The sequence below is a fragment of the Aplysia californica genome, unplaced genomic scaffold (genome assembly GCF_000002075.1).
Source record: "Aplysia californica isolate F4 #8 unplaced genomic scaffold, AplCal3.0 scaffold00099, whole genome shotgun sequence".
NCBI lineage: Eukaryota > Metazoa > Mollusca > Gastropoda > Aplysiida > Aplysiidae > Aplysia > Aplysia californica.
The window spans coordinates 1,110,077-1,121,992 of record NW_004797369.1 but is presented as its reverse complement, the minus strand read 5'-3'; the positions used below and the strand labels follow the sequence as shown (position 1 = coordinate 1,121,992).

General features: G+C 39.9%; 1 protein-coding gene across 1 annotated transcript in view; it reads left to right on the top strand.

Annotated features, from left to right (window-relative positions):
- Positions 1-10,068: 10,068 nt before the first annotated feature.
- Positions 10,069-11,916, top strand: part of LOC101855715 — a 5,593-nt gene continuing 3,745 nt past the window's right edge. The window contains exons 1-2 of the mRNA XM_005095271.3: positions 10,069-10,375; positions 11,278-11,402. Of these exons, the coding sequence (XP_005095328.1) occupies positions 10,289-10,375; positions 11,278-11,402 (212 nt within the window). The 5' untranslated portion in view covers positions 10,069-10,288. The remainder of the gene's footprint in view (positions 10,376-11,277; positions 11,403-11,916) is intronic.

The window sequence follows — 11,916 nt, the reverse complement described above, 5'->3', positions numbered from 1 at the left end:
CGAATGGGACTGAATGACTAGGCAAATGTGGTATCGAATACTGACCAGACAAAGGTGGTGTCGGTTAAAGGCCGGAAAGGAGGTATCGAATAATGAGCTATATGGAACTTTAAAGGATATCGAGTAATGACAGATAGGAATGTATCAAATAATGATCTGGCAAGATATCTAATAAGCACAAGGTAACACAGCTATATAATAATAATGTTCTAATGACAGGGAGGTATCAAAAAATGACAAGAAGGAAGGAAGGGAGGTTTCGAATAATGACAGGAAGGAAGGTATTGAGTATAGATTTTGCAGGTTTGCATCAAATATAAACGGGCAAGGAAGTATCGAACAATTACACCTGGACAGGTATCGAATATTTCGGAAGGGAAGGTATCGAGTAATTACCCGGCAGGGGAGCTATTGACTATAGTCCAGGCGTGGATTTGTCAGGGTCAGGGTCAGAGTTAGGCGAGGCGGTTGAAGAACTCCCCTACATATAATATGTGTCACGCTCAAACCTCATCTGTACCATGTGAAATTTAATGTGTTATTTTTGTCTATGTAGTTTGTACTTTGTTTAAATTGTTTATTATACAGGAACTCAAGCGTGAGAAATGACGAAAGTTAAATGCACAGAATGATACTTTGTTGGTCGCCTGATAAAACAGTAAATTCCACAAATGTTCGAAAACCGTTTTTTGGCCTATTATTTTGATAGTGCTCGGTGAGATACATGCCCCAGTAAAAATATTTTTCAATTATCTCAACTCAAACATGCAATCTGACGTAATAAAAATCTCGTGAAAAAAACACCGGGTCCCAAAAGTCGCCTGATGAAACCGTGGAATTCACGACCTCAACAGTGGGTTTATGACTCGCGGGGCTGACCCTTGGCGCCGTGAACGCATCTTTAGACCATTGAAATATGAGCGACTGATTTGAGCAAATACAACGGTCGGTCAGTATTCACGGTTTACAGGCCAAAGATTATAATTTATGATGTCGACTGTATGTGTTTTGCGGGAAAATCTCTCTGTCACATGATTAAAACATGTGTTTCCTAGATGCAGGACTGGTATTGTTCCTCAACGACTGTCATATTCGAATGTGTAATATTATGATCTTGCTCGTTTGGAGAAAAAATTGACATTGTCAAGATAAATTACAAGTATATTTCCGAGTTGTTTCACAATCCCTACTTGTTTGACATTGAAAGCTCACTGGCTTGACATCAGGAAAGGAATTTTGCGAAGCCGAGCAATGTGAATCAATTTGGACGTCAAAGAAAGCTGCAGAAAATCCAGCACCGGAATAATAAAAGAACCAGACCTCAAAGAAAAAAAGTGTCATTCAAAGTACACGATGCGTTGGAACAGATCAAAGGTACCAATGTGAACGGTCTTCTCAAAACAAAAGAGTACAATTTAAGCAAGTGCGATACACCAAGCTGAAAGACATGCACTTGGATTAAATATCTGAAACAGAGAGACCAGAAGAACAAAGTTTGCAGGATGTTGATATCTATGACCGAGCTCATTTGCTCTAGGAGAGCCCATGTCAGTTTCATCATCGTCTGGCTCACCCCGTACGGACAAACATTTCCACTATTCCCTACCCTGAGCTTACTTCTTCATATTATTTTTCAAATGTCTTTCCAGTTTTCTGTTCATCATTCTATGCGACTTTTCTACAGATACCACATGGCCTTCCCTTGATCGTATAACCTGTGGTCTCCAAGTTAAAGCTTTCTTTATTATGTAGCTGCCTTATTTCCAGATGGTGTGTTCAGTCCAATCCATCTCTACTGCTTTCTTTCGTCTGAAAATGTTCTGCTTAATACTTCCTATTAGGTGACTCTGTCTGTCCGTCTGATCCTGAGGAAATTCCTCAGGCACTTGTTGATGACATTACTTTGTAAAGATTGCTTTAGAACAGCCCAACCCAGCTACAGTACCAAACAATCCACAAGGGGCGTGCAAGTCAAGGAGTTTCTGATCACATGTGTTGATATGCTTCCCAAGGTTCCCTACCACCATTGCCAGTAAATCTCTTGAAAACTGTATCTTAATCCCTGATTCTGTAATCAGTCGCAGCTTTCCTGGTTTTACGAAACAACAAACACTGGTCAGGGACAATCTGCCTTGTATGTAAAAGAAAAACAAAAAGGACCAATAAAAATATTGCGCGAGTTTTGAGTCTTGACAACGTCAGCCAGACTAAGTGGGAATCTCACATGTCAGAAAAGAAAAAGACAAAGAAAGAGCACGCCATGGATAAAACCTTTGCTCTTAGGCAAGAACACCTTGAGATGATTTGGGTGAATCTTCAGGGTGTACTTTTGGCACTGTCTATCAATATCTCCAGCTCTAGTTTCAAAAGCATGCACATAATCTTCAATGCGACCTCGTATGAAGCCATTTATTACACTTGTAACAAAAGGCACAAGGTGGTTTGATTGCAAATGAATTCACACGTTGTTTGATGGACATTTTTAAAAACGTCACAAAGCATAGAAGGTTATAACAATATACTATAATACAGCTACAAGTGTGTGTGTGTGTGTGTGTGTGTGTGTGTGTGTATGTGTGTGTATGTGTGTGTGTGTGTGTATGTGTGTGTGTATGTGTGTGTGTGTGTGTGTGTGTGTGTGTGTGTGTGTGTGTGTGTGTGTGTATCGGCACAAAATTGCATCTATTGCTTATGCCGTGAGTGCTTTTTCAACTAAAACAAACACCGAAATTGAATACAAAATCTTATTAGAGGCCACGCTCTAATGCAAGTAGATAGTATGCACGGCGTCATTGATCCGCGGCTTTAAATAAAACACACTTAATGTACAGCCCACTAGATTATGTTGCCATTTTCAGAACTGCAATTTTTATAATTACGGTATATCAACGAAGATCCTATAAAGTGAAATTTGTGGATTACATTTTCCTCCATGATTTTTGTCTAAATTTCAGTCCACAAAACAGTAAGGTCGGATAGACAAAAAGAAGACCAGAATGTTAATGTAGTAGGAAGCTTCTGATAAATATAATAGAGAAATCCTTAACGAACTGAACTCTAACGAAGAGTGGGAGAGTCTTCTAAAGTCCAGAGACCAGAAAAACATAACAAGCAGTACCCCACCACTGTGTCATTCTCCTTTAAAAATTGCAAAAAGTGGTTTTCAGGATCTGAGAGACAGAAAGAGTAATATAATGAAAGATGATCATTCAGTCATTCACGGGGTATAGAAGTTTGATACAAATCAAGTTCTCAAACCATCCACTCCCTCCCCCCCCCCCCCCCATGCCCCAGCCCAATAGAAATGGACATACACTTAAACACAACAGGAGAAAAAAGGATAGAAAGAGAGAGAAAGCACGCAAATGAAGGAGTATGATTTCATAAATTACATACAATATCCCATTCATGTAAGAATGATAGATGTTTATAGTGGTAAAATAATGAATAGCTTTCTGTTTCACTCAGTCTATAATTTCATACTCAGTTTTAAAATGGTCTTTTAAAATCTTTTGTATAACAGTCAGGCGCGTTTCGTCCTTAGAGCACGGTCGTGCAGTGCCGCCCAAAATGTGTTAATGTTCTATTACGAAAAGCACTCACAAACTTGAAATAAAAGAAGACAGAAACAAACACTAGTCAAATATAGTATCAAAACAAGGTCCTCGCAAGCGCTGTAACTCACTTACGGTCATTTTTTGTGTCAAAAGCGCCGTAAAACATCTACTATGCCATCTAACCCAAGCGATGATGACACTCGTCGCGAGTTTGGCGGTACATTAATATTAATAAGACGGCACATCTCAAATATGCACCCACAAAACATAGTCCACAGTACGCAGTCTAAAAATAAACGCGATAGCCTGTACACTATTCTACGCCAAAATTATGTGATCCCCGGAGCAATACAGCGGAGTGCTCAAGTGCATTGTGATTGATTCATTGGCTTGCCACTATTTTAAGCGACTCTGTGACTGTGAACCTGAAGGAGGTGAACGTGATATACCTAAGGCACCGTCCTATGAGTTGTGCCTTCGAATGGTTTTGAAGTGGGGTTGTGAAAGTTATTGCTTGAGTGCTTAGTTACAATGCAGGATAAAGAAATCGATGTTAAGCTAACAAACAGATTTAGTTCTAGAAATCAAAGTGACAAGTAAAAAGAATGAAAATAAAAGCACAAGGTCCTCCTTCACCAACCCAAGTATCCTACCCTCCTATTTACTATGCCTTTGACTATCTTCAACCTGCTGTTGCTTAATTGTGCACGCCCACTTTATAGCCCCACGAGCCGCCCCTGATAACAGTATTTCGTATTTTGACGTATTAAAAAAAACCAGGATCTCTTATAAGAGAAAACACTGCCTTATAATTGTGAATACAACACCGCGTTTCATAAAGACTACTGATGAACTCTGTCTGGAATACATGACCACATCAATCAAGATTCGAATATGAAAATCTTGAATCCCACACTTTTTCCGAAAAAGTGACCATCTGTAATTAACTAGATTTATTTATTTATTTTATGCATTGAACGCCAAAATGACGGTGGAAATCAGTTTTTTTCCATCTCCTGTAAAATTTGCTTCTTGTGGAATTTACAATTTCATCAGGCGAAAGACGATATGTTACTATAGTCTTTCAACCATGCCCAAGACAATATATAAGAAGCAAATTAAGTAAAAAAATGTTAAAACTTATTATAATTCAGCTGAGAATCGAGCCCATACCCCCCCCCCCCCAATCCAGATTAGAACCTCGAGACCAACGTGTGCCATACCAAGGCCCTGCTCTTGGAGGATATCAAACAAAACCGGAGGTTTCTTAGACAGCACTGAAAAAAGTCTTGTCCTGTAGTTTGGGTTTGTTTGGGGTTTTATTTTATATTTTTGTAAACGCATAGAGGTAATCTTATCAACAATTCTAGTCGTACAATTAATGACCTGACACATTGAGATATTTCATGTAGTACAGCTCAATTTCCACACGGGCAGATATAGCACCCTACCCCACCCCTCCTCTTAAATAACCTACTAGGTGAGTCAAAAAGTAATGAAAGTTCGTTCATAACTTAAAGACAAAAAAAGAACACTATTGCAATTATTATCATACCTCAAATTGAAGAGAAGCATCTGAGGATCAGATTTTTATTTCTCAACATAGTCTCCATTTCGTTCAATAGCGACTGTCCACCTTTTACAAGTCCACATTATGCCAACTGCGTAAAACTGAGCAGGTTGGTCGTAGGGGTACAGCAGTCTTGATTTCTCCATCGTTTCCGTAGTGTTGATCTTTCAAAGGTTCTTTTCTATGACCGAAAAGGTGGAAATCTAAAGGAGCCAAATCAGGAGAATAAGTTGAGTGTGGCCGTGTTTTCCACATAAACGGGATGATTGTCTACCTTGTTCTGGTACTCAAATGCAGGTGGCATTGTCATGGTGAAAAAAACACTCTTTCCATATTCAAATTTGGTCTGACTAGTCGAATTCTCGTTTTCGGTCGTTTCAATGTTCCAATGTGGCTTTTAGAATTGACAGTTGCTCTTCGTGGTAAAGAAAAAAATCTGTGAGAAGCACGCTGTGAATGTCCCAAAACACAACTGCCTTGATTTTTCCGCTGACTCCCCGGGACGATGCTTGTCTCACTAGCGTATGGACACTTCTTCCTCCTCTTCCAGTCCTTTGCTTACACGTCTGAGCCATCTATATACAATGACAAAAACTAGAGCGTGGTCATTATAAACATTTTGAAGTCTGTTTTGGATGTTATTGGTGGATTCTCATTCTAAAACAAAAAATTCGATCATAGCTCTTTACCTCTGACAGACCCCCAAGAGGGTAGCCATTTTTATGTGACGTCATTCGGGCCAAAATTAAAGAAACTTAGATTTTAACACTTTGAGTTCAAAAGTATATGTGCAAGTATTTGTGAGCTGAATTTAATTAAATTTGAAGCAAAAATTTGCAAAAAAATGAACAACTTGCATTACTTTTGGACTCCCCCTCGTAAATAATGTTGATAGGGGCGTTAAACCTTTACTATTTCATATGTTCACAGTAATGGCCTTCAGACACCGGGCCAACGACTGCTCCTAGTACTGGTCACATAATATCAAATATTAGGCGAGAGAGCTGCTAGAATGTTAAAAATATAAAGTCTCCATTATGAAACGACAAGCAACAAAGTTTGAACCCACACCTCCCAGTACCAGGCTTACACTCAACAATTAAGGTTAATTAATTTACTGACAAAGGGCCAGTCAAAGAACTGAACTTGTCATTCTATACTAGCCAGCAACATGACGCCTCGTGTCACGGCTGTGCGGGAAAGCTTCATACTCGAACTGGCTTAGTGCAGAGAACCGGCCTCATACATTGTGCTGCACATTTTTTGTATTCCCATAACCGGCTACGTGCAAATTAAAAATGTCGGTTGTGGTATTTAAGAAAAATCAAGTAGTATTTGGTCCCTATACTTATAAAGGCGCGTTTTAACAATAATCAGTTCTTTGTCCTTCCTGTAGAATTTGTCTTTCTGCATGTAGTCGGTTTGTGGATAACACAGACGGATTGCCACATCTCACGACCCTGTGTTATCGCGTGACGCATGTGATACGAGTGTAAACAAACGTTCGAGCGCTCTTGAGTTGAAAGCATGCAATTTTGTCTGCGGGCAGTGAGAGTGAGAGAAAGAGAGAGAGAAAGAGAGAGAGAGAGAGAGAGAGAGAGAGAGAGAGAGAGAGAGACAGACAGAGAGGCAGAGAGACAGAGAGGCAGAGAGACAGAGATAGAGAAAAGGGGTGGAGAAAGAGGGAGACAGAGAAAGGGAGAGAGAAGGGGGGTAGAAAAAGAGAGGGAGAGAGAGAGAAAGAGAGAGAGAGAGAGAGAGAGAGAGAGAGAGAGAGAGAGAGAGAGAGAGAGAGAGAGAGAGAGAGAGAGAGAGTGGTGTTTGTTATTATAACAATATATATATATACAGATATATATATATATATATATATATATATATATATATATATACAGAGAGAGAGAGAGAGAGAGAGAGAGAGAGAGAGAGAGAGAGAGAGAGAGAGAGAGAGAGAGAGAGAGAGAGAGAGAGAGAGTGTTATTATAACAAGAACAATTGTTTCCTGCCATTTTCTCTCTGCGTCGGTTTTCAGGCTAACACGTTGCAATATAGTAGCTATTGTACACATATGACCAGTCTCATCTTCCGAATCTCACCTTCTTTGTCCCATCTCCTGTGTCCCATCTCTCACCTCTTGTTTTCCATGTACCGTATCCAGTTTTTCCATATACAGTATCCCGACTTTAAGCGCGTTTCGTTTTCCTTCATCTCATGGGGTGGAGCGCTTGCTACAGACCACAATGTTAGATGTAATATTCCTCACTGTCGTCACAATGTCCAAATCAGATGTGGTGTTCAAGCACATGTTTTTGATTAACAGCTTGATTTAATACCGTTTAATTCTGAACCAAGGTTTGCTCTCATTGAGATTTCTTTGATGTTTTCTCCTCGGAAGCGAGTTTATTTTTATTTTCCCTAAATGAACAATTCGTCCAGCACGACTACAGGGATCCATAATAATTATGATGTCAATTTGGTCTGATCATTTCAGTCAGAGCCAAACTTTTATGTAAGGGTCTCTTTACACGTACAGTTCATTCATAGACAAACAGTTTAACCGACGGACGCTAGATCTGGGTCATTGTTAAACTGACAGTTTGTTGATGAGAGAAGATTAGGCAGCATTTTTTGTTTTCAAATCCAAAAAGAAATCTAGAAAGAGGACCAACTGGGCTAAAGAATGGCTATTAAAAAGAAGTACCTACACACATTGTATTTCCACAATGCTGGCAACGTTCGATAAAGTTTGATAAACTGTAGTACAGAGTAGGCTATGCGGCGCTTTTTCGGTAATTCTCACTCCCCAATTACTACTCGTCGCCGGCTTTGGCCCCAAGAGTAGATCTAGGGGGTTTCAGGGGGGGCAACTAAAAATCTAATTAAAATATGGAGGGGGTGGGGGTTCAGGGGGGCATTACCATGACTTGATGTCTTGCGGCTAGGTTATCTCTCGGTTGCCGCGAACCAAACATAGCCTATCGATCTATGAGTAAATCTAGATCTAGATCTAGGTCCAAATAAGCGGGGTGGGAATTGTACACGGATACTGTAGTAGAACAAGAAGACCTGTGCTATAGTAAAATTGGTAGCATGTAGACAAAAAGAAATAAACAGTACTGTCTTGACTTGATAGATAAAACAATGGTGTATAGCCCTCAGCTGACTCCAACACTCGGCGGTACACGTCACACGTGTGACACATTATTTGCCTCCACTTTCAAAAATGAAGGTAAAACAAAAGAAAACACTCAAAAAGAATGCAACTTGGTAATCTGGTATTAAATTTGGCTCCCCGCGTAACTTTACTAATTTTGGGTCGCTGATCCTGTCAATGTTATTATTTTTTTTATTTACCGAATATATAGGAAATTTTTGGAATGCATTTTCAACACCGCCTGGGGCAACATCAAAGAAGCCGATCCCTCGTCGTCAGCCCTTCAGTTCGCCGGATGACAAATATCTGGTAGTTGAACTGAAAACCCTTCGATATTAAGAGGAATTCTCGTTTCCACGCTCAGATATACCGGGAAGTTGACAGAATGCCGGCCATCCTTTCGATAGCCTACAGTTTGTCGATCAACTAACTGTACGTCTAAATGGGCCTTCGGCCTCCATAGAAACGTGACAATCTGACAAGACTATATCCAAAACGCTCTGTCGAGAGAGGTAATGTGACGCTATTTTGATAGCACCCGTATGATGGGGAAACATAGTTGTTAATTGATATCACTAAGAAGAGACAAGGACAGTTTGAATCTGCCAGATAGTGTTATAAAAGATCGTTACATCAAGAAAGTGTAATGCAAGACTGTGTGCCGCCACAATACATTCACTTCTTAAGTTGGACAAAGATATTTAGTCACTCAGCACTATGTTATTACATAGATTACTGAAAGTGGTAACGACTGACCCAAAAATAGACATTAGTGATTTTGATTTTTTAAAAGTTAAGACCTTGTCCAGCAGCTAAGACGTACATGAAGTTCTAGAATAAGTCTATTTTGTTCTTTGCTACAGCTTGGCACTGACGAAAAATATACATTACATCCGACGCTGAAAGTGTAACGACCGACCCAAAAATTGACCTGAGTGATTTCGATTTAAAAAGATCGTTTCTAGCTACTTAGAACAAAGTTGTTGTTTACTGCAGCTTTGCACAGTAGTAATATTCTGTAATTAATAGGACGTCGACCAGTGACTAACTACCACACAAAAAAACCATCGTTGCGATATCAAATGACTGGACCAAAAAAAACAACAGCCCGAGTTCGATCTGTGATCTTTCTTAGTTTTGTTTGTTGATTTTCAGTTTTCTTTTCTGCCTTCTCATCCACAGCAACCCCCCCCCCCCCACACACACACACAAAACAACTACAAAAAACAAACAAACAAACAAAATCCTTTGTCCTTTTTTCCTTTTGTTCTTTTTGTTAGTTTGCTGTTGTTGTTGGCTAATTTGTTTTATCTTTTATAAACAATCCCAGCAATGTTTATTCCATAGAATAGCCTGTACCATTCTGCATCTCCTCTTCTCCTCCTCAAGCAAAGTTATACACGCGCACGTACACACACACACACACACACTCTCTCTCTCTCTCTCTCTCTCTCTCTCTCATACACACACACACACACACACACACACACACACACACACACACACACACACATACACACACACCACCCCAAGCTGTCAGCGATGAAACCAACCTCGAATCCCCAAGTGACGCAGCCCATCACGCGCTAAACGGGCCCGCCACGGCGTGCTGCAAAAGCACAAAAATGAATTGCAATGTCTTGGTAGTAGAGAATCTTTGGTATAAGTCACTTACTTAAAATAACTTTCCACAATTTCAAATTTCCCAACACTACCAACCAAACATTGCAAAACTGACAGAAAGAAATTATAACCGTTGGCCTTTTCTTTTTTGCCACATGGTTTACCAACTATTTCATCATGCTTTTTGGGCCTTAGAACGAGGGCGACAGAAGGGATTGATCCAGTAATTGTTTCAGATCAACGAGCGCGTTTCACTTCATGATCAGATCTTTTGGTGTAGACCTATCAAACTAAAGCTTTATTGTACTTAATTCGGTGTCTAGCAGAGGATTTAATCAAAAGTTAGAAAAGGAGCAAGAGTACATAGTCTACAAGCTGTCTAAAATGGAGTTTGTGGGTATGAAATCCATCAAAAAGAACCCGTCTATCGACATGGATGACAAGTGCACTGACTGGGTGGCCACAGAGAAGGTAAGAGAAACGTCCTTTTATTCATTTTGTTTTTGACATATTATAGCCTATAGCCTAGATTTCTGTCTAGCTCTAGGCCAATGAGTATTGTTTAAAAATATTTTGACTGATGTAATTTACATTAATTTCTAGGACTCTGGCACAGGCGCACGTTCTTTTTGGGCCTATGGGTTTGTGTGTGTGTGTGTGTGTGTGTGTGTGTGTGTGTGTGTGTGTGTGTGTGTGTGTGTCTGCTTGTGGGTGGGTGTGTCCTTGCGTGTGTGCTTGCATTGTATGAGAGAGGGTAGTAGACCAGTAAACCAGTGTTTGCTCCAGAAATACTTAAAGGTGAATCACAATCCTTGATATAGAATACTTTTTAAAATAAAATTATGCGTCTCCTTGGTGTAAAAACCTATCTTATATGAAAACCCCGTCGTTTTCTTATCCCCCTATGATCAACGGAACATAATACTAAGTTAAAGAATATGCCTATTATGTAAACATTTTACGCCCTCATCAACACAACTTAGGTCATTCAGGAGTCGGGCCTCTTCGACCATGGATGTCTGGACCAAACTGGCTGAGGGGGATACAACGTTCCAGTAGAAAAATATATATTAGAACTGTTTGTTTTTTTAAAGAAAAACAACAACCCCACCTTCTCGTATGAGAATTGAACTCACATCTTATAATATTTGTAACGGCTAAACAGCGCTATACCATAGACGCCTATTACTTTGCGCAAAGGCGATAGCGCTGTGGTCGAACAAAGACACAGATAATATACGTATGCACCGTGCATGCAAGGAGATTTGATTAAAAGTATTTTCTATTCGAATGAAAGTTCCCTGTCAAACACCAGTCTTATCTCGGCAGGCTAACGGCTTTTGTAATACTGTTATTTATTGTGTCTCTTCCAGGTCCATGGTTCGAGTTACCAGTTCTACACCAGCGACGGAAACACAGTCATCGCCGGCAGCCGACGATACCCTTTGGAAGACAAAGGCTCATTTCTCAAGTGCAATACAGCTGAGTTCAAGGAAAGGTGAGTTTCCAGGACAGTCTGGAGCGAGGTAGAATATGTAGCAAAAGTTAAGATAAAAATAATGAAACGCTAAGATTTAGATCTAAGCATTAAAATTGTTATAATGTCAGCCAGCTGCATATCAGATCGACCAAGTCCAAATGCAGTTAGATCTACTCAAACTGTTGTATCGGTTGCGTGTGCTGAAGAAATCTTGTAAAAATTCAAATTATCAATGCTAAAAAAGCAATAAAAACCCCACAAAAAACATAATGTAAGTACACTTTAAAAAATAAAGCTGTGTTTTTCTCTCTCTCCGGAAACCTTTTGCTTTTTGGGCTTAGTACGTTTGAACAGCGAGCAACCATATCCGGTCTTTAACGACAGCCCCACACACAGAAAACTGAGAACCGACTTTGCCTAGTCAACGGTCAACAAATACTTTTTGATAACGTATCAGGCCCAAACTGGTAAAGTGGACCATGTTGTGTCCTGGTTAGCCTTTTTTTTTGGGGGGGGGGGGGGGTTTTTTTTA